Source organism: Centroberyx gerrardi, chromosome 6, assembly GCF_048128805.1.
Source record: "Centroberyx gerrardi isolate f3 chromosome 6, fCenGer3.hap1.cur.20231027, whole genome shotgun sequence".
Classification (NCBI taxonomy): Eukaryota; Metazoa; Chordata; class Actinopteri; order Beryciformes; family Berycidae; genus Centroberyx; species Centroberyx gerrardi.
This window is the reverse complement of record NC_136002.1, coordinates 25,798,577-25,822,214: the sequence shown is the minus strand read 5'-3', so window position 1 is coordinate 25,822,214 and position 23,638 is coordinate 25,798,577. Positions and strand designations below refer to the sequence as shown.

At 39.4% G+C, this 23,638-nt stretch overlaps 1 protein-coding gene across 2 annotated transcripts; it reads right to left on the bottom strand.

Moving 5' to 3' along the window:
- Nucleotides 1-391: 391 nt before the first annotated feature.
- On the bottom strand, nt 392-23,418 carry LOC139931279 (SR-related and CTD-associated factor 4-like). 2 transcript variants are annotated; one of them, XM_071924751.2, is made up of 18 exons: nt 23,224-23,418; nt 22,133-22,216; nt 20,977-21,021; nt 20,688-20,849; nt 20,480-20,597; nt 20,028-20,164; nt 19,736-19,882; nt 19,543-19,616; nt 18,669-18,765; nt 18,237-18,320; nt 17,667-17,752; nt 17,218-17,405; nt 15,956-16,056; nt 15,731-15,844; nt 15,459-15,615; nt 15,243-15,337; nt 2,091-2,229; nt 392-1,897 (listed from the first exon to the last, which is right to left on the bottom strand). In XM_071924751.2, the coding sequence occupies exons 1-18, from the start codon at nt 23,251-23,253 to the stop codon at nt 1,452-1,454; spliced, it is 2,304 nt and encodes a 767-aa protein (XP_071780852.2). In that variant the 5' UTR covers nt 23,254-23,418; the 3' UTR covers nt 392-1,451. The 2 variants fall into 2 exon arrangements, with proteins under 2 accessions (XP_071780852.2, XP_071780853.2); XM_071924752.2 differs by having other exon boundaries at nt 392-1,894.
- Between the last annotated feature and the right edge of the window lie 220 nt (nt 23,419-23,638).

Sequence of the window (23,638 nt, the reverse complement as noted above, 5' to 3'; positions counted from 1 at the left end):
GTCTGTCCACGGACCATGCGTGTTGTTTCCACACCGCTGAGAGGGGAGGAGCACGCGGCCCTTGGAGACCGCGTGCAAATGGATCACGAGAATGCCACTTACTTATTGTTTCAGCCAATCAGCTGGCAGCTTACCTTTTCGGATCGGCATCTGTGATGTGCACAACATGATTAGTTGAAGTGCGTTATTTATGCCATAACCTGAGCATGCATAGCGAAATCAGTTTTTTTTTTTTTACCTAATGTATTCTGTATTTGCTCGTTGGTGCAGTGTAAAGTCTTGAGTCAATGCGCCCCCCTTCCCAACACACACACACACACCTCTCGCTCTCACACACAAGCACAGAACAACGTAATAGGCAAGTCAACGTCTTTTAATCAATGTGCACATAAACTGTATGAATGAAAATGACAGTGACACTATAAGTGAGTTACATTTTAACACCCAAAACAAAAACAAAAAAAATCCTGATTAAGCTACCATAAACCGTTATCACAAAATAATTTCTATCATATTAAAATGAATGGAAAAACGTTTATCATCACATAGGCAGGTACATTGCAGATGCAGATTAACGATGCTGTGTCAGTTCCACTGCAGGTCCCAGAAGATTTACAGTGATGTTAAAGAATTGCTTTTAACCAGTAATTTGCCGCCAGGAGTGTACAGTCTACACAACATATTAACCCCAAGTTAGTTTTCTTAGAAACATCTGATCAAGATCAATAAAACAACCCGATTGGGTACCGATTGCAGGGTGATAATTTTGATGTCCTTCATTTTAATATTCATAGCACATGATACAAGGTGTGACCTTAACGTACAACAGAGGTTGGTCATGGTAACAAGGTTTACTCTACCCTCTACTGGTAGGATATGAAATCACTTCTCATTGTGTCAAATGATATAAATCAAATGCAGATTCTCTGATGAAAACAGGGATGCATGGAAAATTGGCTTAGTACAAAGGCATTTTACTAAAAACAAACATTGAAATACCAAAAGGTATTAAGTAATAGGTTTTCATTCTGTTTCTTTCCATACACAAAACAACTGTGGTGGGAATAAGCCATAAAAATACAGACTTTGCCTTTTCTTTTTTTTTCCTCCAACTACCAAGTTTACAGACCTAAGCATAAACTACACGACTTCAAATATACAAAAAGATATCAAACAGCTACAAGCATATACAGTATTTACAGTCTCATCTCTGGTGGACTTCAAGTAGGAAGAGTTATTAGCAGGGACCACATTCAAAACACTTCTTTTGTTTCTCATAGTTTGTTTGATACTAAAAAAAACTGTTTCCGGGGGTATAAAATAGAACGTTTCTGGAATAATTTCGTTCACAGCAGTCCTCGATGAAACTAGATATCCTAATATTCACTATTAGTATCTGTCACAGTGGTTCATCACCCTCTCTCCCCTCAGGTCCATGGTTCACCCAAGCTCTACCATCTCCCTCTGTGGAAGGGTGGGCACCCGAACCCCGGCCTCCCGTTTCGGAAATGCCCCCCTTCCCTGTCGTCCATGCCCTCTGGTCCCATAGGGTGCCGTGGCTGGAAGGGAGGGCCGCGGGGGGCAAAGGGCATGGGCATCCTGAACCGATCTGGCGGAAACATCGGTCCTCTGGGCATCATTTGAGGGGGCATGGGTGGCATGTTTGGAGGCGGGAGGAACGGCGGTAGATGAGGGCTTGGCATGCCGGGGGGGTGCTGCAGGGGCGGCATACCCGGTCTGGGACCCACCGGGCCTGGCAGGCTCATCATCGGCGCTCCTGGAGATCCCAGCTGGTTGTCGCTGCCTGTGTCTGAGGATGTGCCGTTATTTCCATTAGGATCTTGGGTGGACTCCTCTGTGGTTTTTCCAGTTCCTGCTGCAGCAGGTGAAAAACCTGCTAAAGGGAAGCACAAGTGCCAAAACATCAAGCCAAGAACAATCATGGTGAAAATACTGAAATATACATCTTTTCATATACTATTACCTCGAGTCCAAAGAGTAAACATTTTAACCAAACCTGGTTATATGCTCTCACATTTTACCATTAGGTGACACTTGAAAAATCATAGTTGATTTCATACATGTCTGACCTGGTGGCAACTTTATGGGGTCAAATCCTGCGGGGATGAAAGGGGATCCTCTTGGAGGCATGGATGTTGGAGACAGCATGATGGGGCCGGGAAAAGCAGGTAGACCTCCTATGGCTGCTGCCTGCTGAACTGGTGGCACCTGGAAGACAAACACAAACAGTGGCATCCCAATTAAGATTAAAGTCAAACCAGGAAGAAAGCCTTCAAGTGATGAACTGCTCAAAGGAGAAACTATATCAACATGTCCTGATTTCACAGTACGAGGCAGCCCCTTGATCTACACACGCACCCATTTTTTTTTAAGTCAAGCTTTGTATGATACGGTAGAACTTTTGCACACCTGAATGTTCCAAAAACAGGTGCGTAGCAGAGGACTGAATGTGAACAACTGAAAGGAAGAAGCTCCTGCACACCGTCCATTTCACTTGCAATTAAAATAGGTTTTATTGGGAACATTTTGGTACAAAGACCTTCATCAGGTTATGATAACCTGGGAGAGTGAAAACATTGTTCCCAATAAAACTGATTTTCATTGCAAGCTTTGTATGATGAAATTGGTTTCTTTTAGCTGTATACTCATGAGATTTGTCTTACTGATTAAAAGATGAAAATGAGCAGACTTGCAGCTTTTGCTTCTGGTTATACATCTTTAAACATACTGGGGAAATGGCAGTTGCAGCAAGTCCACTCAATTTAAGCCTAGTGTAGTATATAGACAAATGAACTTGGATATTTGGGTATTAACTCTGTATATACAATAGATATTTGAGTGTTTACCCTGTATATACAACACTGCATAAAGTTTATGACTTGTTAACAACCTGAGATTCTTTAGATCTTTTTTTGAGACACCCTGTCGAACACAAAATACCTCCTATTGCATGACAATGCATTTTAAAGGGGCTGGATGACCTCGGTCCTATAGTACTTTGACAGAGTATAGAATAGCTGGATGATGGCGTGGGTGACTGACTGTTTCGGCCCTGAGGTAATGTACAAACCAAAAAAAATTGTCCTCCAGCCATCATGCCTCAAGATATACAAGGTCACTTCAGTACTGAGGTGGTTCATTGCTAGTTTTCCTATGGAACACAAGGATTTGTGGTGGGAGGGAAATATGTTTCGGCTGGTAAAGCAGCTCAGGATCTAAACATTCATTTAGCTATAAAGTCATCCTGTATTCCACCTTGAAATCAAGTGCTGCAAGAAAATATATAGCCTGTTACCTACAGCCTGGTTACTTACCCCATGCATACAATAACTGCAAATCATGCCCACAGATGCGTTGTATGATTTCATGCTTAATAGTATGTATGTGTGTGTGTGTGTGTGTGTGTGTGTGTGAGTGAGTGAGTGAGAGAGAGGGTAACCAGGGGACAAACAGGTAGGGTTTGCAGCTACGGTTGTTTTCTCAAATTGTAACTGAATTATACTGTCATTTGCCAGTCTTGCGTAGTCCCCCTTCTTGAATGCTATAAACGTTCCTTTTCAAGTTGCATACAGTGCAAATCAACATGTGAAGATTAGTGAATATGCTAAGAAGCTTGGCATTAGAGGGGGTCATTATAACTGGAACATTGCTAGTTCAATTCCTGGTACTGACAGCAAGGTGGAGCTGTTGGCGGCTGTTGGTACTGCAGGGGGACCGGTGCTACATGCAAATTGTTGAACTAGAAGACTTTTGGAAAGCGCAAACCTTTGCCAACGCTGAACAATTCTCCAACCTCCTGTTAAACCCAGAGACATCATTCCTATCACTTAAATTTTAAGTTAATAGATTTCTTCACCCTTGAGACTTGGAATCAAGGCTCTATCTCCACTGGTTCCATAATTGTGGCTAAAATAAGATAACCATCTAATGGCAGAAACCCCAGATCTGGATCACCATTAAAATCGAATCAATTGTTCCTTGGCACAAGGCCTGTCTGTCCACCAAATTTGATGGAAAGTTGTTTACAAATTTGTTGAAATATCTTGCTGACAAACCAACAAACAAACTGACAACGGGGGAAAACACAGGTAAGGTAAAAATTCTTGTGTGATCACATTTTCAAAGACTGATAATGTCACTGAATTGCCATACACAGCACTATAGTAATTACTATAATCAAACCCAATCAGTATGTAGCTGATGACATTTTTATTAGCACAATGTCCATTTCAAGGGACTTATTAATGTTGTAGGACTTGCAAATAATGACTTGAACAGGAACAAAATATCAAAACTATCAATGAAGCATGAATTTAAAGCAATGCAGATATGAATGTTTGTTTACCAGACCTCTAAGCTGAGATCATGGTTATGAACAATGCTATATTCAGAGAACTCAAAGCTTGGGTTATGAAGACCTTTTCAAACATATGGTGTAACAAAGTCATTTTTAAAAATGAGTTTGATTTGGTGTATTTTTTCCCTTGTTTTGTTTTTCCACATAACTTCCTGATCACATTCATATACTGTATGTGCACATCTCAAGATGTGAAAAGCCAAAAATGTATAAATCACACGTTTTCACAGAGTATATATTGTTGCAGGCAGATCATACAAATTAAAAGGTTGGAGCTTTGTTAGTTAGCCAGAAATGTTAATATGCAAACCACTGCGCAATTATGTCACTATCATTTGGAAAGTTAACAGAATCACAGGCACTAACTTCTATTGCAAGAACTCAGAAAAATAAACATCAAATCTGTAATAGATAAAATTGGAAACCCATATTCATCATGTTGTATGTGCTTCACCAGTGAATGCACGGTAATCCTAAAGATATTATGGAATAATAGGACTAATGACCAAAGCATTGCTAAAAATGTAAACTTTCATCCCATTAATTTGATTCAACTAACATTGCTCGGTATTTATGAGTATGTATATTTTTGGGGGGATGGAAATAATGTGTATTAATAAATAGTAAATTAATAAGTATTAATTCAACCTAGGAAACCTTTAATCTTCCAAATGTGCTGCTTCACATAAACGACATTTTTGCCTCCAGGAATGCATCAGAAATGTTTGTTATACGGTCATTGAGAACAAGTTCCTCTTCACATCTCACACTACACACAGCCTTGGTGTCTTGCCTTGGCATTCCTCCCTGAGACTCCCCTGTCTTTCATCTGGTGGTGTGTGTCAAGGCTGGCCACAGGCACAGTCTATAGTGTGTGTTTGCCTTTCAACCTTGTTATTGATATATAATGCAATATGAGAGGTAGAATCATGGTAAGCCCCCTCCCCCCCGCCTACCAACACGACTGCTGTTATCCTTCAAAATGTGGAAAGCTCCAACCTCCCATTACAACAAATCAGGACAAAAAAAAACTCTCCTGTTGATTAATTATTGCAATGACACACATGTATGTATATAGAAATGAAGCAGAACAGCTATAATAAAACTGTCTTATGTCTGCATAACAGCCAGATGAATCCCCCCTTTGATGGAAAGCACCTTATCTCTATTCCAACAGGGAAACAAGTCTTAATTGCGTGTGCTGGGATGATGAACAGTCACTGAACAAAATCAGTCACTAATTAATCATAAATCAATCACTCTAGAAAAGCCTTTTCACAGCGCTACAACTTTAGAAAGGTTTGCAGTGATGGAGAGGGGACCTGGGGAGAAAACTATTCACATTAAAACTGACATCCATAAAATCTGCCGTAAATTGACTATAGCATTGTGGGTGTGGAAGAGAGGTGTCCAATTTAGTTCATTAAACTGCAGCAGGGCAAAAGAAAATTATGTCTTTCTATAGAGGATTATCCAATAGCAAAAACAATGACCTTACACCAAAATGATTCAAAATTACAGGATAATAACGGGATGTAAAGATCTAGCAATATACTTCCACAACCTGCAGAAAAAAATGTACACATACCAAACTATAGCAATGAAGTCAAACAAAAAGAGAAAATTTAAATTTGGCATAAAATGAGGATTAACTGGCAGCTATGTCACTTTAAAAAAAAAAAAAATAAATTTGGGACTATTCTTATGCATGCTGTTCAACTAGTATAGGGACATACTTAAAGCTTAAGGAAAGGAATAGCAGCTCACATTTCACACAACAGCCCTGGTGCAGTACTGTGGGAGCAGCAACAGAGGGGTCTGTTCTTACCCTGGTGTCTGACTCCATCAGCAGAGAATACAGGATACCTGCCGCTCCAATATCCTGCAGGTAAATCCCACTGAGGAAAGCCCACGAGCCGGGGAGCCGGGCACTGGATCTTTGATCAGGACAAGTATCTCTGATGCTTACCAACTCAGTGCTTTCACTCTTGTCAACTTAATTTTGCCATAAGGCAAGAAAATATTTCCAAAGGTCCTTTGTTCTTTCTTCTTTCTTTATACCCACCGCTTATATGACATGGGGAAAGAGCTTAATGAGGCGGCTCTGCGAAAAAAAATTGGCCTCTAGTCCTGAGAGTCTAAATTATCCAGAGAGCAAGGATGTAGACATGGAAATGTTCACAGTCAGGTCCATTTCAGTGTGCATGAGCCTTTCATTACCTTTCAACCATTCCTCAGTATTGTCCAAGAGTGGGAACTCCAATATCCAGACCTCATTTCTATGAACACTCACCTTGGTGAGGCCTCATGGGAGTCTGGTGTTCTCCACACATGGATCTACTGCTGTATTAAAGGATGTAACTGAAGTCTATCCCTGAAGTCTTTCCTTGTAATGTCACTTCACTTGGAAACGACTGAAAGAAGAGCACCACTCAGATTTTACATAATAAATAATCTATGCTAAACCTATGGTCTAAATCAGCCCAATCAATATACGTATGTGAACATGAACAGAGGGCCTGTGACATCTTCAAGATGTAAAACGTGGAGCTGCCCCATATGTAAATAAAAATGGAATAGCAATTTTGCTTTCATAAACAAATAAGTTTCATATATTCTAGAGCAGCCATATCAGTTCTGAACCAAATCCCTACTATAATGTACTATATATATATATTTTTTTTCCACAATTTTACTCCTTTGCCAATTATTTCTCTTGAGAGCAGCTCCAGTTTTTGCTACTTGATGCCATCTCCTGAGTCTCACTCTTCTTAGTTCTGTTCCAGTTTCTGCCTTGCGGAGAGAGAAGTTCATATTCACAAACATTGACTGGGCTGTTTAATGTAAAATCTTTAAGAAAATCAAAATCCAAATAAGCACTATTTTGCCTCATATTGAAAAAGCCATTTCAGCAAACAGAAAATGCAGACAATAAAAAAATATATTGTCATCAATCTAGAACCAACATGCAGACTTTTGGGTAAGAGAATGTTCTGATCTGTTATCAATGAGTATGATTTAGAATCTTAGTTCTAGGAAAAAAAGCGGCATCTTAGTTTAATAACATGTCCGATTCAAATCTACTGACAAATACTAATAATACAGGTAATTTTGAATACTCAATCCACAGAATATGTTAATTTTGTAAATAAGAGCCCTTTTGACTGAGTCACATCCACCCTTAAACATATAGGATGGGACTGACTTCCCCCTGCTCATTAAAGTTTTGCTATTGTGTGGAAACCTCATAACTCCAATTTAATGATTTTCAGGTTTTCAATTCAATTGAAGGATTAAATGGTCATATATGGGTTGAAAACCCCACTCCATAAACTCAAAAATGCATTGTCATTAAGCTAAAAACAAGGCTGTTTTTCTTAGTTCCTGCAAAGTCGGAGATGAGAGGTTTTCTCCTGACAGAGAGACTGTTTCCCACTGAAGGAGAGATGTCCTATATGCACAGAACTATCTAAGAACATCCAGTTATTTTTACTGATTGCTGCCATTGTTAGTGGTTTCACATGCTATTGTGTGAATATATATTAATTAAAAGTGCACAGCGAATTACTTGTGTTGGCAAATACAGATGTTCCCTGATCAACTACAATAGTTCTTTGCATATCCACAGCAACTGAGGTTTCAGACACATAACTAGTGTTGTATAGGAAAGCTTGTTTTGACTGTTGGTTGGTACTCTACTCACACATATTCGCATTTAATTATTTTTTTTACCTTGCTAGATTGTCTGAACGATTTAATGAAAAAAGTGAAGCTTAGCTTATGGCATTGCATTCAGTATACTGAATTTACAAGTGCCATTTAAATGGAAGACAAGACCATGTGTAATTTGTAACTTCCTACATAAAGGGCACATCATAACATAGGAAGGTACCTCTAGAAAACAGCATGTAGGGGGTAATTTTAAATTCCTTGACCTTCTAATGCAATGCTGAGCCCATACAAATGGGCCTTGATACCCGTCTGCCATGCCAGACTCACTTGTGCAGTTGTGCATGTTCGACCTAAAAATGGACATCACAAGTGTGATGACATCCCTGATTTGAAGCTAAAGTCCAACGACATAGTAATCTGCAAGACTACAACTAAACTTTTGTTAAACCGTGATGTTCATTGTTTCATTACAACATAAAATGCTTATACTGGACAAGACAAATGCTGTTGCTCTCGGGTGAAAACCTAGTATCTCCAAAATGTCAACATTTCAGGAACTCAGAAAAAAGCTTGATCACAAAGGTTGATGCATTTTTTAGTTTATCCAAAGGATTTCAAAAGCCCGAGGGTCGTAGAATATTCTCAACCAACAGAGCAACATGTAATCCTTAAATTGAAGTTAAAATGTGAAAATCACCAAACCTAGTATCTCTAAAATGTCAACATTTCAGGAACTCAGAAAAAAGCTTGATCACAAAGGTTGATGCATTTTTTAGTTTATCCAAAGGATTTCAAAAGCCCGAGGGTCGTAGAATATTCTCAACCAACAGAGCAACATGTAATCCTTAAATTGAAGTTAAAATGTGAAAATCACCAAAATTGGAATTACAAGGTTTTCACATGACAACAACAGCGATGTTTTTATCAGACTACTTTGATTTTCTGTCTAGAAATGTCATTATTTCCCAGTCCTGCTTATGGCTGGAGCAAAAGCATCCATGTTATGTAGACACCAGCACAGGTTCAATGTGCATGTCTATACCGTAGTCTGTGTTTAGGTAATAAGTGGGAAAGAAATGCATTGCAAGAAAAAGCAAAACTGACCCAAGAGAGAAAATCCAGGGAGATTGACTATTCCAAAGCAATCTTCTTGAATGAGGAAGAAATTATGATAAGAACACTTTAGTTCCCGAGTTCTGTGAAATCGGTTCCTCTTGACAGATGTTGGAGAATTCTGTGATTTCTATCATTTTCAACGCAGACAGAAAGAAGGAACATACTTGCCCTCAAGTCCTTGATTAACCTAATGTTAGTTAGACACAGAGCTGCTAAAATCCAAACATTTCTAGCAACCGAATATTTTGGCAAAGTGAACGCTTGGGGTCCTCCATGCATTTCTTCTCTAAATTCTTTGTTTTTCTTCATTCTTTGTTATTCTTGCACATGACACACAAACTAAGATCAATATTGGCTAGGTAAAACCAATACCGTCATTATAGCCTACATAGATCTCTGATTTGGGTACATCTGCAAATATGTACTAAAATGAAGAAGCTCAAACCACTGCACTTAACCTCTGCCCTTAATATGATATGCTGAAAATTATGCTTTTAGATGGTCTTTAGATGGGAAAGAGCCCTCCAAGAATTAGATCTGAAATCTGAAATGGGGCAATTTTGGGCTATTTTGTCCAACTAAACATGCAAAAAATTACAATATTTCACCACATAAGTCCAAGTTTGCTGCATGTATTCAGCAAACACAGTGGTAGAGAAACAACATCCCTAAAGGCACAGATGATCATCACCAAGTATCTTGAAAAGTTTATTCTTCTAAAAAGCTCTGTTATGAATGATAAGTGATGGGACAGATACTGTTAACATCGATGATCTTATGTTATAGACTGCTTATAAAAATGACCCAACATTAGATAGCCAGCTCTGCTTATTGTAAGCATATTGGATCATGAGAAGATTTCACATATGTATTTTGGAGTACGGAACAAACATAAAGCCGCCTGCTGCTTTTAAACGTGTGCATGTGTCTGATGACACCAACATGTCACAGAGATGAGACTTCCATGTATGATGGTGACATTAAGATGACAGAAGTATGGACAAAATATGGGCAAAAATATAGTCTGAGGCCATAGAGCACAATTTATATAAAATTGACCATGACAGATACGTCATCTTTCAATGTCCATATCTAGAATATCAATTGGTTTTGAGCTTTATTTTAATGTGTTGCCTATTCAAACTTTTGTCATATGTTACCATATTAGAGAGGAATTCTCTGAAAATAGTGATTTTTCATTGATGACAGAAAAAAAAAACATAAATGATGACCACAAACATTGCCCTCCATTTATTGTTCATCATTGTGAAAAATTGATGGCTGTAGTAAGTGTCACTAGCCTATGAAATGGAACTTCAATTTCAAACACCATGTCTTGGGATCCACAGAATTAAAATTATATAAAAAGGGCATTCCCTTTTAAATCAAGATTTTTGGATCTTCATTTGGCTGGTACATGCAAGATGGCTGCCACAAAACTTATCAGAGTGATGTTATGGAAATCAATGTCAGTACAGCTTAAAAAGACTGATAGCTGATGTGTTACAATACCAAAGGCCTTCATGCAATGTTCACATGCACAACAATGCTTATTTTCATGTCAACGCATTATCTAAATTCTACGGCAGCTTTACTGTACCAAAGCAGTTAATCAGAGCGCCTTAGGCAGAATGTTTGGGAGGAAACAGATTCTGTACAGTCCCACAGAGCACACATACAATCAGAAGGGAAGCACACGACCAGAAAGAGGGGCAAGGTGGACACAATAAGAGGAGGCTCTCCATCAATTCCGAATTCACATTTTCTATCTTTTCCTACAAAAGCTGTCATAAATTTTGTATTTGGACAATAAATACGACATATTTGTGTTGTCCTCTGGACATCCAATGAAAACGCACTTGTCACTGGGCAAGATTTTTATGTGAACAGCCACTCATTTTATCAATCTAAATCAAGGAATAACAGAGAAGAGCGCCCCATCCCGCCTAATTGAGATGCTGCATCCCATTTGCCAAAATGGAATTCTGGTGTCTGGTACGGTCACAGGCCAGAAATCTTCTCTGTGCACAGGAAGTGACAAATCGAAGCTTAAGAGTAAAAAACAGAACTGGCTCCTAAACAGCAGCGAGCAAGCGCTCCATCGAGAGAAATCTGGACTCATCAATGTCGGATCTTTTGCCTGGCTTGTCCCTTTAGTATCCTTTGGTATAAAGCGATCACAGACCGGCCGGGTGGGTAAACATGAGGCCGTTTTGTGCAGTTTACTGGCGTCATGTTACGCTTGAGCTCCACTATCAGCGTTGGGCCAATCTGACGTTCTCCCTGCGCCACAGGGCAAGTGATGTTTTTTTGACTTTTGACGGCGGAAAGAACATACATCAGAAAACAACCAATATCAGCTTTATTTCTCTTTATTTCAATGAGGGAGAACGTGTGTGTCAGCCCTCGGGAATTGAACCTCGCCATCTTTTTAGCTTGGACGCAGCCATCGGAGGCAACGCAACGCAAACACAACAAGAGCAGTGGAGCATTTTTCAGTTGTTTTAAAGGAATCATTCCTTCAATGGCTGATGGCCGATGGCTGTTGTGGAAAATTGCCTAGTGCAATTTAAACAACGAAAATGCTCCTTCCCTTCTCCTTGTTTCTGGATTGGAACTCTATGTGGCAATAACTTATATTTCTTTCTAAATATGTAAAGAGGATTGCGGGAGGTGATGGTTTGCAGCTAAAGTGTGAAGACTCATGGTTTAAGCTAAATTTTCACAATAATACAACTTTTACTTCCTTTTAATAATTAGATACTACTCAATAAAGAACATACATGAAGATGAGTGCTGTAAACCATGACAAAGATTGAGAAAGTGCAGGTATAGAGTGAAGTGTCTCATCCCTGACTGACTGACCTGCATTTGCCTCTCGCTGACCCTGGCACTGTAGTGATAGCACTGTGGTAACAATAAGGCCAAATTTCAAAATTCAGCAGTGATGAACTAGGACTGTTTCACAGCTTGTAACCCGGGCTTCTCCCCAAATACCATACAGCTGATTTACAGCAACATCTTGACTACGCTAGAGGACATTAGGACAAGGACCCTAATTTGGCCCATGGCATTTGGTTATATTCAAGTTAGTTCAAATTGTAAAGTTTTGAATGACAAAAGATTTAGCAGCTAATTTCAAAAGATGAAATGACAATATCAGTTTTGCCCTTGTGAAACTACTTCAAAGGCTTAAAGGCATAGGCAACTATGACAAGTGATTTCTTTTGTGTTGACTCATTTTGTTGTTCTCTTGTCTTGGGCACAAAAGGAATTCTCAGAGGAAGAATAAATACTGCAATTTCAAGCAAATCCTCTTCAAAGATTGTCCTGTCTCTTCCCTTTACCTCACTAGTGGGGTTTCAATGGGTGAGACTGAAAACAGGAGACACTTATGAACGATCATCATGAGGGCCAATCAAAAATCAAACCATATTTCATTCTAAATGCAGGGTTCTCCCTTAAGAAAGTTAAGTGGCGCTGCATCACTTTGATCACTTGCACCACTGTGTAACCATTTCCCCCTCACCTGCGACTGGAAATGTTTTATTTCTAATATACTTTGTTAAGATCGGATGGGAAAAACAAACCTGTACGCAGTCCACGGCAGATGTGCCGAAACTCTTTCTCCAGTAGAAAATACCAAAACAGTAAATGCACAGGTCGATAGGAGGAAAGTGCGAGAGCGAGCCCTGCTCTTCCACAGGCAGAAGTCGCCTCAGCGATAGCAGACACGGAAAGTTCCTTCGAAGTTGAGAGAACGAGGCGACGGACTAAATCTATCAGCTAGGACCTAACTCGTTATGGGGGTCACACACACATACTGTACATACTGAGAGAGAGAGGGAGAGAAAACAACGTAGTTATTTTATTTGATATTTATTTTCTATTTGGAGTTCATTTTCATAACTACGCTTATTACTACGCGAAGACACCATTGCTTGACATTTAAATTAATTTCTAATGATTATTTGCCTAAATGTCAAGATTTCTGGTTCTTAACCCTCTTTGTCTAAAGGCTCTCTTTTTGTGTTTTAAGGCCCTAGAATACAGGAAATGGCTTTTAAGGAGGAATGACAATGCCAAAGCTCCACCTTATACATTACATGGCCAACCGCCCTTGCCCCAGTGCCCACTTTGCAGACATCCGGGGCCTGAGCACCACTCTGTTGAAAAATTGCTGGGGAGAACCCTGAAATTATGATGGACATTAAACTTTCTCTCTTTGTGTGTGTTGCAAGTTGCCATTCACCCCATCGTAAACAATGACAGGTAAAATCTTGGCCTTGTTTGCTGTACCATTAGTGAGACACTACCCTTTTACCCAAAAATAGATGCTCAAACATCATCCAAAATGTACATCTGCAGTGCAGATTCCATCAAAAGGAGGCTTATTTCGCTCAACATGTTGCTAGCAGTACTGTAGTCTTACCTTGTCTCCCACTTAGAAACTCTTCCTCCAAATGCGAGCCAAAGTCCCACCGGCTGTCAATGGTCAGACACTCACGACCCCAAGACATGTAAGCAACCTTTCCAAGTACATTCATTTCCAAGTAAAGTGCTTAGGTTAGCCGGCCTGCTCAGTATGGTAGTTAACAGACAGTCTAATTGGACCGTATACTATTTAACCTAGTTTATCTATTTCTCAGCTTCATGACGAGCCTGATTTTTGCCTTTTCCTTGTATACTTTGATTTTAACAATACATAGCCGATTCAAGCTGATTCTCTAACAGATTTTGACTTAACAATATTAGATTACGATGAATTGTCGCAAATACTACATTCACGTTTTGATTTATTGCTGGCTGGTGTCACCACTCAGCTTTCATGCAAGTTCACTATTGATTTGCATATTCATGATTTTAGGGTTCACACCCACCACAGTTGGGCAGATGCTCTTCCAAGAAACTGTTTAATTTATAGCAAAGTATGGTCTTTGTCTCATTCAAGCACTGATGGATGGTTAACAAGAATGTCATTTGTGATAGGATGTGAAAATAAGCATTTAATATAAACCTTTCTATGACTTTGAACATGAGGCTACCGTGGCCATGGTGAGATAATGGTTCTGGGTAATAGAACTTGCTACTGAAAATGGAGAAAGGATGAACAAAAAAGCATCCCTCTTCACATACCACAGTAATAGTTTCTTTTGTTGAATTCCCACTTTATTGGAATAATTTAGACTGCACAGCGCAAGACTACGGAGTGAAGTTTCAAATACTTTTTCAAATGAGAACTGAAGGAGAAGCATTCATGAATATAATGCCTATCAGTAGAGGAGCTTATCTGAATCATTGTGGCACACTGGATAAAAGCACCAAATTTGATATACATGCTTATTGGGTGACGGAAAGATCTGAAACAGTAAGTGACATAATGAAAATGCCCTCTTACATAGTAAATACCCTAATTTTCATTAAAGGCAGAACAGCAGTTGATCGAACAGTCCAAAATTCAATTATAATAGTGCCAAATCTGGTATACACACACCTTGACTGATGAAAAGATATCCTAGAAGGGATGTTGTGGACAGGAAGTCCACAATTTGGTCAATATTGACTAAGCTATTCAAGTCAAATTCAGCAAGTCAAATTCAGCAAGAACATCTGCAGTCTTGCAAGCACAAGTTAATTTGTCCTTGCAGTATGTCCAGACAAAAGCTTCATATACCTTGATTTACAGATCATCACTCCCTCATGGGACAGGAGTCTATAAGCATAATTCTCAGAATTTCTGACTTTTTATTATTTAGGACTATCAGATTTTTGATTTGATTAAAGATTTTCTCTTTTGCGTAGGTCACTTTTGTGAGTTTACACCTCCAGAAAAGTAACAGTGACTTGACTTTTGAAGAGCAGAAAAACAGCGTGGTTCAGTCCTTGTTTTTTTTTTTTAGGATAAGCTCCGCTACTCATATGCAACAATCGATTATTTTCCTTATAGCCTCCACAAAAAGGATTAGTGAAACAAACTTCCAAAGAGTAAGGCAATTTAACAAAACACAACAACAAAAAATAAAAACACACACTGACTATTAAAGAGGAGTTTTATATAAAACTGTATTAGTATTACCTGAATTTGAGCGGCGACTGATCCATCTGCCGGTACACTTTCCATGGCTCCATTTACAGCTGCCGGCTTATTGAGGTCCTTCACATGATTCCACTCTGTCCACAAAGGAAAATACAATCACAAGATGAGGAAAACTGTAACCATCAAGCCACAATAACTGAATATCCATCTCTACCAAATCATTAAGTTATAATGAGTGTATGGCTGAGTGTTTACCTGGATTCAGTGTGTCTGCGTCCAGCATGCCCCCTTCTCGATAGCTCTCCAGCTCCTCTACTTTGACTTTGCTCCAGGGGATGTAGGTAACGCCCCGCTCCACATCCCAGAACTTTTTGTGTGCTGACTTTATACCTTTGTTCAGAGCCCAAGCAATCTAGGCAAGAATGAAATGTCCTATGATCAGAAAGTTAACAATCGCCCCCAAAACATGGTCTACACATCAGACATGAAACTGGAAATGAAATCAATCTGCTTAAGGGTTTATGTACCTTGATGGGTTTCTGATTGACTTTATATGACCCACTACAGAGTTTGTGCAAGGCTGTATAGGCATCTTGCCTGTGAACCATAACAATATAGGCACAACCCCTCGGAGGAATCATCTGGACAGAGAAGGGCGAGAGACAACGGTGAAATTAGGGACAACATTAGCTCAAGATCATACAGGCTTACAAGTTTCTTTGACATCCTGAAGAATTTTTGTCCAAACTTACATTGATGGACTCGATCTGGCCAAACTCTTCCAGGAGGGACATCACATCGGACTGCTGAGTTCTCTTGTCAAGTTGTCCCACCCACAATGTGGTGCTGCAAACTACAGGTAAAACGAGATGAGCAACATCTTGGAAGGGCAGAGAAATTAAAGTTTTTTGGTTTTTTTCATTCAAGTGGCATATTTACTATTCTGTTTCATGGGGATTGGTAAAAGCTCTTCATCTTCTCATGAAATCATAGTGATGTTGAGCTCAACTTTTGATCCTACTGAACTTTATTGTCATGGATAGACTGGACTTTAGACTATTTTCTGTTTTCAATACACTTTCCTGTCAAATTCATCCCTACATTTAGCATGTACAGGCTATAATAGAGTGAGGTAGTTATATGGATTAATGTTGGCTATAATTAGTTCTTAATGAGTACTCATGTTGGAAAATGTGGGAAAATCTTGCTATGCTGACGCTGACTTCATTTGAGAGGTGGACTGATCACCTGCAGGTAACTAAAATAAGGAGGACTGCCACTTACTCCCTGTTCAGACTATAGGACTTTTACTTGCTGCCAGCTGTTACTCAGTCTTCTGCTGCTCATGTCACTCCTAATTTTTCCTCTGATGTGCTGTTGGCAAATGTGCAAATTCTTATCCAGACTAATAAGAAACAAAGCACTCTCATTCACAACAGCTGCAGCATGCACCCAAAAATGAGGTTACTGCTTGTGTGTTGGATTTGTTGACAAATAACGGTACATTTTGAATCCTGGGATGTGAATAGTAGAGTATATAATTTTGGGAATCTGGTTGCGCAAGTGGATACTGTTGCTGTGCAAATGATGGGACAAAGGAATTACAATTTCCAAACTGATTTTCCATTTCTGAACCCCTGTTCTGCAAGGAGATTTGAATGCATTCCAAACATTAACAAATTAGTGACAGCCTCTAGTTATATTTGTTATATATTTAGGTGTGCCAGAGCTACCAAAGACAAAGTTAATTTAGAGCCACGAATATGCATATAGTCAATGACAAGAGATGAAAAGAAAGAGCAAGTAAAAGAAATGAGTAATGAGAGTCCAGGTGTGGATGCACAGCAATGTGGTGTCAAAATATAAAATCTTAATGATCATACGTGGAACAAAGTGGTTCTTATTTTCTCTGTCCGGTCTGTTTGGGTAGATAATCCAGCTGCAGCTTACATGAAGTAGTCATTGTACAATTCCATGAAAAAGGCTAATATCTGACAATCATAGGTGTACATACCACTGAGTGTCTGGCTCTTTATGCTGGGGAGACCTTTCTGTCTGCGTTCTCTGTCCTTCTGTCTTTCATTCCTGTCCTGAGAACGAGAGCGGGATCTCCAGCGCTGTTCTCTGGAGCGAGAATCAGAGCGCCGATGTCGTGGCCTCCTCGAGCGGGACGTCGACCTTGATCTTCTCCTCCTGGGAGATCTGAAACACAAAACATTGAACATGTGGTTGAATAGGGCATATATGCATCACCAAATCATCTTATTCATAAGGGGAAAATTATTTTTTCTGGTCATTTGATCAGTTGAGCATGAAAATACCTGAGTAATACACTGAGTTATACACGATGAATAAATACACAAATATGACTGAGACGCAAAACCTTACTATTACAATAAAATTCTCGTTTAGTGTGTAACTGAGACCGACAACATTGTATCTGCCATGAGCACGGCCTCTTACCTGGAGCCAGACCTGGATCTTGATCTCCTGCCATAGGCTTTGTGCCTGCCTTCCCTCCTCATAGACAAATCTTCTCTTGAACCTCCCTACAAAGACAATGATGAGAAACTATGTTGATACTGTGTAAAGCTAATGAAGCCTTCACAAGTCCTAATTCAAAAAGGTTTAGTCACAAGTTAAGTCCAAAATTCAATGTGGCACATAAAATAGAAATGTCCTTGCCAAAAAAGGTAGCCATGATATTTTTTACTGAGCAATTTGATTATAAAAGAATCAACAAAACTGTCTTCCTCAAGTCAAACTGGTGTCTTGTTTAAGTGCAACAATGGAACAAGTGGAAGGCAACAATGCAAATCCAGTAAAAGGTTTAGCTGAAGTAATTTCAGCTACATAAAGCTTTTGTGTTGAAGATGAAAGGCTTCTGTAACATGATTTTTTTAATGACTGAAGCTGCTGACTACATAGGCTGAAAAACAAACAAACAAACAAACAAACAATAGAGACCCCCCTCCATTGACTCTCCGAACTCTCTCATGAACAGGTTAATAAACTAGCATGTTTTTTCTTTACCCGTGATTGTGAATATGCCTCGTTTATGGATGGGTATCCATCGGGCATCATCATCGGCTCACAATGACTCGTTCCTCCACCGTACTGAGAGGGAACAAAGAGACAGCCACAGGAAAAAGTTAAAAAATAGACATCATGAACACAGCAAATACGGTTGGACAGTGGCAGCATACTTGTTAGAATCACATGCTCAAAACATTTAGGCTAAAGCTTGCAACTCGTCGAATCGAAACATTAAATTTGGGAGCATTCATAAATTAAGTTGCAAGCTTTACTATGAATATTTTGAACTCCATTATTTTGGCTCTGTGCCGAATACGGGAATGTGAGAATAGACCTATAACTTTAATCGTGTGTTAACATTTCATATATATATGTATGACAGATTAGGTCCAGTGAGATATTGTGATGAGGGGGTGATAATTTGGATACCTCGTTGCCACCAGTCTCTCCCATCATATGCAGATGAACATTCTCCATGTTGGGCATCTGACCAGGAAACTGGTTAAACAGGTTTTCTGGAACACCTCTGTAATGACAAAAAAAGATACAGAACCTGGGTATTACAAAAACGACACCAAGAACAATTCTCACTTTCTCACAATCACTAGTAGGTGTGTTAAGAGTAAAGGTATGGATGCACCGAACAGGTTTTCTGAGGCCGATTCCGAACAGTGTGACCAGGTGATCACCGATCTGATCGGCAATTGAAACGATGCATTTTACTCAGACTTTCTACTAACAACGGCACAACGGTACAGCAAGCTTAAATAGTAAAATTCCAATATAGTAATATAGCCTATAGGACCTATACGTCTCTTTTTCTATTTAAATAGTAACATTAAATAAATTAAATATAAATAAATACACCTAAGCGTCTATTGTTGATTTTTGTGACAATTCAATAACAGACAATTTTCAAAAGGCAAGTGATAATTCAAAGGCAGAAATGATGGTCATCAACCCACAATGACTGTTGATTTTTGAGTTTACATTACTGCACATGTATTAATCAACAACAACAACAACAGCTGCTCGGTTGCTCACTGAATATATACATGTGTTTCTGTGGTCATATGATATATATATATATATATATATCACCATCTGCGTGGAGAAAATACACTCCACGCCAAAACTAGCACGTCTGCGAGTCACAAGCACCGCTCCATGACCAGTGTCTTCACTCCCACCCATTAACATGGGCGCTGAAAGGAAGCGGGCTATTTGGCTACGCAGCCAACACACGTCCATTCCACTTCTGGCCTGAACAGAACAGGGCTTAAGTGCATTTTCATGAACTCACAGAGACTGGGCACTGCCTTCTTTATTCTTCCCGTCCTCTGGTTCGTCATCGTAATCGAAACGGTCGAGGAGTTGCTGCAGAAGTGAATGAATGAATTATGAAAAAATGTTAATAAACAAATCAAAGTTAACAACTAAATAAGAACGGTAATTTGCATATGATCATAGTAGGCTTTGTTGGGCTATGTCATTACCTTGGCTAATGAGCTTTTCTGCTCTGTGTGTGCGCTGTATGGGTTGAGCTGGGCTGGAGGCATCTGGAGATGGGCTGGTACGTTGTTTGCAATGGTGGCTGCCAGGGTTTTCTCCCCCTGCTGGAAGTTCTGCAGCATTTTCTGCAGCTAGTGGAAGGAGAGAGAGGGGTCATTCAAGGGATAAAACCTGCTATTTATTTATTTCGTTTTTAATAATTCTTTGCTAGCCGCGAACCGTTAAGATTGATAATTAGTACAACTGATGGAGCGTTTCAATTGATTTCTGGCTCACCTCCTGACCCTGTGACGACTTAAACAGCTGTGCCACAGCAGCTAAGGCATCAGGGCTGGGCAGCTGGGGCACAGCAGCCGCAATTGAGGCACTAGTGACAGGAGGAGGCTGTGGCTCTGCTTGGGGGTCAGCGGGGCCTGTTGGGACACAGGAGGATGTCTTAAGGTAACGTCTTTGCATGCACATTAGTTAATACGGGAGGTGGGTAGTGGTTTGCAAAGAAAAAAAAAAAAAAGCAGATGGTGGACAACTCAGAACTTTACTTAAACTCTTCCAAGTGATATGGTTGTATCACATGTCTGTCTTCTATCTTTATCTGTTGTTAGTGCAACATTTTTGCTCTCTTCAACTCGTGCAGGAAACACAACCTTTCATCTATTATAAAAAATGGAACTGAATAAAATGTGTTTGGATATTCTAAGCATTACAGGAGAATATTTTCTTTCCTTTACCTTCCAGTGAGGGAGCAGGCACAAAGGATCCAGTTGCCATATCCAGCAGAGGCTGAATGATGTCCATCTCAAACACTCCGTTCTTCTGCCACAGGTTCAGGACACGCACTATTTTGCTCTGAAAAGAGGCAATACCATGCTTAAGACATTTCTTATCACTGTTCAGTTACCCTATAATTTCAACATCAGAAGCATACACATAGAGTACCTTATCATCCTCAGGACAGCGGTACAGATTTTGGAAGGTATCTGTGAAGTTCTTCAAGAACCTGGGCCCAAACACGTCCTTGTCGACACCAAACTGATGGCGCGACTGTCGGACAATGGAGTCGACCACATACAAACCAGGGACTTTTAATTCTGGCTTGCACTAATGGAAACGACAAAAAATGAAAACAATGATAGTTTATTACCATTGTCTCATGAGATCTTGCATTTGCACACTGCATCTTGAACTCCAAAGTGTAATATATGGCAACAGGTCCTACGGTACATACCTTCTTGATGAACTTTTCGACAATCTGGACAACATGTTTGTAGAGCTAATAAAAGAGAAAAATTAACATCAGTCACAACATTTGCCATCTTTCCTTTAGACCTCTTTACATGCATGTCAGATGAAAACAGTGAGCTCTGAAGGTCTTCAAAATGTCTCCTCCCCCATTCCCACCATCACGTTAACCACAGTCTTTCTCAAGCTTATTGCCAACTCTGGAAATATCACTTCCAAAAACGTCCAATAATGAGATCAGATTCCACGGAGCCAATGCACTACATGTTTTAACTGCTTAGTCATTCCTACAGCTGTTCAAAGGTCTTTCTGGGGAAGGCTGTGGTATTTCTGAATCAGCAAGCTAGAGAAGGATACTGCAAGTCAATCTTAGCCTCTGACTACACAATGGCGGTTATCACCTACTGTTGCCAAGTAACCTACAGTTTGACAAATTATCATTTCCAGTGGTGGTTGATAGTAATTTGAAAACAATCAAGACCCGCTCTACTTAATTTCACCAGTTTAGGAAATAACAGCACACAAATTCCAAGAGGTTTAGTCATTAGTTGGAGCATATAAACTGAAACACATAGCCTATATTTCCAAGTGTTCAAATTTATCATGTCACGTTGATAATCTTTATGCCAAACATTTTTTGCTGTATTAAGTAATGAAGCCTCAAATGAAATCACTTGAAACAGGAACATTTAAATAACTGTTTGTTGTTAAAATTCACCATTCTGTATTATTTACAAATAAATTGTTAGGAGACACCCCTTCATTTTAGGGGTGTTTTAGTTTTAACAACAAACAAATCCAAAATAGGAACACATTGGTGAATATATGATGTTAAGTTTGAGCTTAAGCATCTTTAAAATTAAAACCTGCGCAAGCTCATGATTCTTGCACCAATAACAGACCAATAACAACAACTAAGACAGGGGGCAAATAATTTCGAGGGGTATTGGGTCATTTTATACTGCATATTATAAAAATCAGTCTGTCAAATCGAAAACAAATCCCAAAGCATTGTGAATCATGATAGCATTTAATTCCAACCCAGCTAAATAAAAAGGTCTTAGTGATCCCCACTCCTCTAATAACAGCCACATCTTCTAGGCCATAATATCACAATGAAAATGATACAGTATTCACTTTACCTTGATAGCTTTTATGGCCGATTTTGTTACAGACATCATCTTAGCACGGGATATCGGGGGCTTCATGTCAATCATGGAGAACAACTGATGAATTTTGGAAAAAAAATTGCTTTCAGTTTCGATTGTAAAACATTTTAGCATGCAACAACCTTGAAAAACAACATTATCTTACTTTAAACTGAAAATAGTCAAAATGGATATCATTAGTCTGAACTAGCCAGCTACAGCCACACACAGCCCTGTTCCATCATGAGTTCAGTAATAGCAAAGACTTGTCAGAGTCTGACAATAGTTAATTAGCAGATCCCTTAAACAGATGTTTGCCTATTGATACAATACTGTTGACTGTTTGTATTGTATGTTTTTTCTTGTATTTTAACACTATTAATGTGACCTAGAGGTATTACGCCATTACACTAGCTAATTAGTTCTGAATACAGATTATAACACCTGAATCAAGGATGAAACTGCAACTGCACCTTGGTATCACAACACTAGCAGTATGCAGTTGTGACAACAATGTAGATATTCCTCCAAGTGAACACAAGGCAAACTGTTTAAGCGTCCCAACAACGTGTAATTAACTCGTAATGGGTTAGTAATGCAAACTAGTTTCACCTAGAGTTACACACATTCAAAACAAGCCAAACAAGTTTAGCAGCAGCGCTAGCTGATAACGTAAAGCTTACAGCACATTTTATGTCTAATTGAGGGCATGGCACACAACTGTTTTTTGCAGGCCTGGGCTACATCCAGTAGTTAACCTATTCATTTAACAGCGACAGTCCCTCATCGCCTGAGGTCAACAATAATTAATGTTATGGGCGGACGTGTATAGGCCTGGGCCCTGCAAGATATTCGTTGACCGCGACTCACTGGCTAGCAACAGCCCAACCACATTTGCTTTAAAACCAACCTCATCCACTGCGTCAAGCTAAACTGCCAAAAGATATGAGCCCACTCACCAATTTCTGTGCCTGACGTTAGCTATTACATATTACTAGCTAAACTAACAGACATTAGCAGCGAACAATAACAATCTAGGTTAGCAATTCGAGCTAAGATTAACGTTACATGTTAGCAAACTTTACCTCCATGTTGAACGCGTTTACTGCATCCATAATTGTTCGTTACGATACTGAAAACAAATCCACGAATTTGTCTATTTCGTTATTCTCTCCAAGCATAACTTTATGTAGCTATCTAGCTACATAGTACACCAGCTACGTTGAAACTCGCAAACGAAATTTTGATTATAATCAGATTACGTTGCTACAACCAAAGCTCTGCTATGCTACTAGTTGCTAGTTCTACACAATTCCACCCCTTGCGTGCCCGCCAACGTCACATGCGTCATGGGGTAATGCTGCCTTCAGTTACTGTCGGAAATATGGAAATAACGAGCAGAACACACCTGAACGACCCAACAAAATGGTAAATCCTAAGAAAGAGGGGATTTTTCTACACTACAAGAATTGCAGGGATATGGCGTTTAAGATGTGTGTC

Coding starts and splice junctions, on each gene's coding strand:
- LOC139931279 (XM_071924751.2), bottom strand. CDS start 23,253: ATGGATGCAGTAAACGCGTTCAACATGGAG. Junction 2,230..15,242: donor CAGTCGCCGCTCAAATTCAG/GTAATACTAATA, acceptor TTTGTCTTCCAG/GTGCCACCAGTTCAGCAGGC. Junction 1,898..2,090: donor CCCCATAAAGTTGCCACCAG/GTCAGACATGTA, acceptor GCTTCCCTTTAG/CAGGTTTTTCACCTGCTGCA.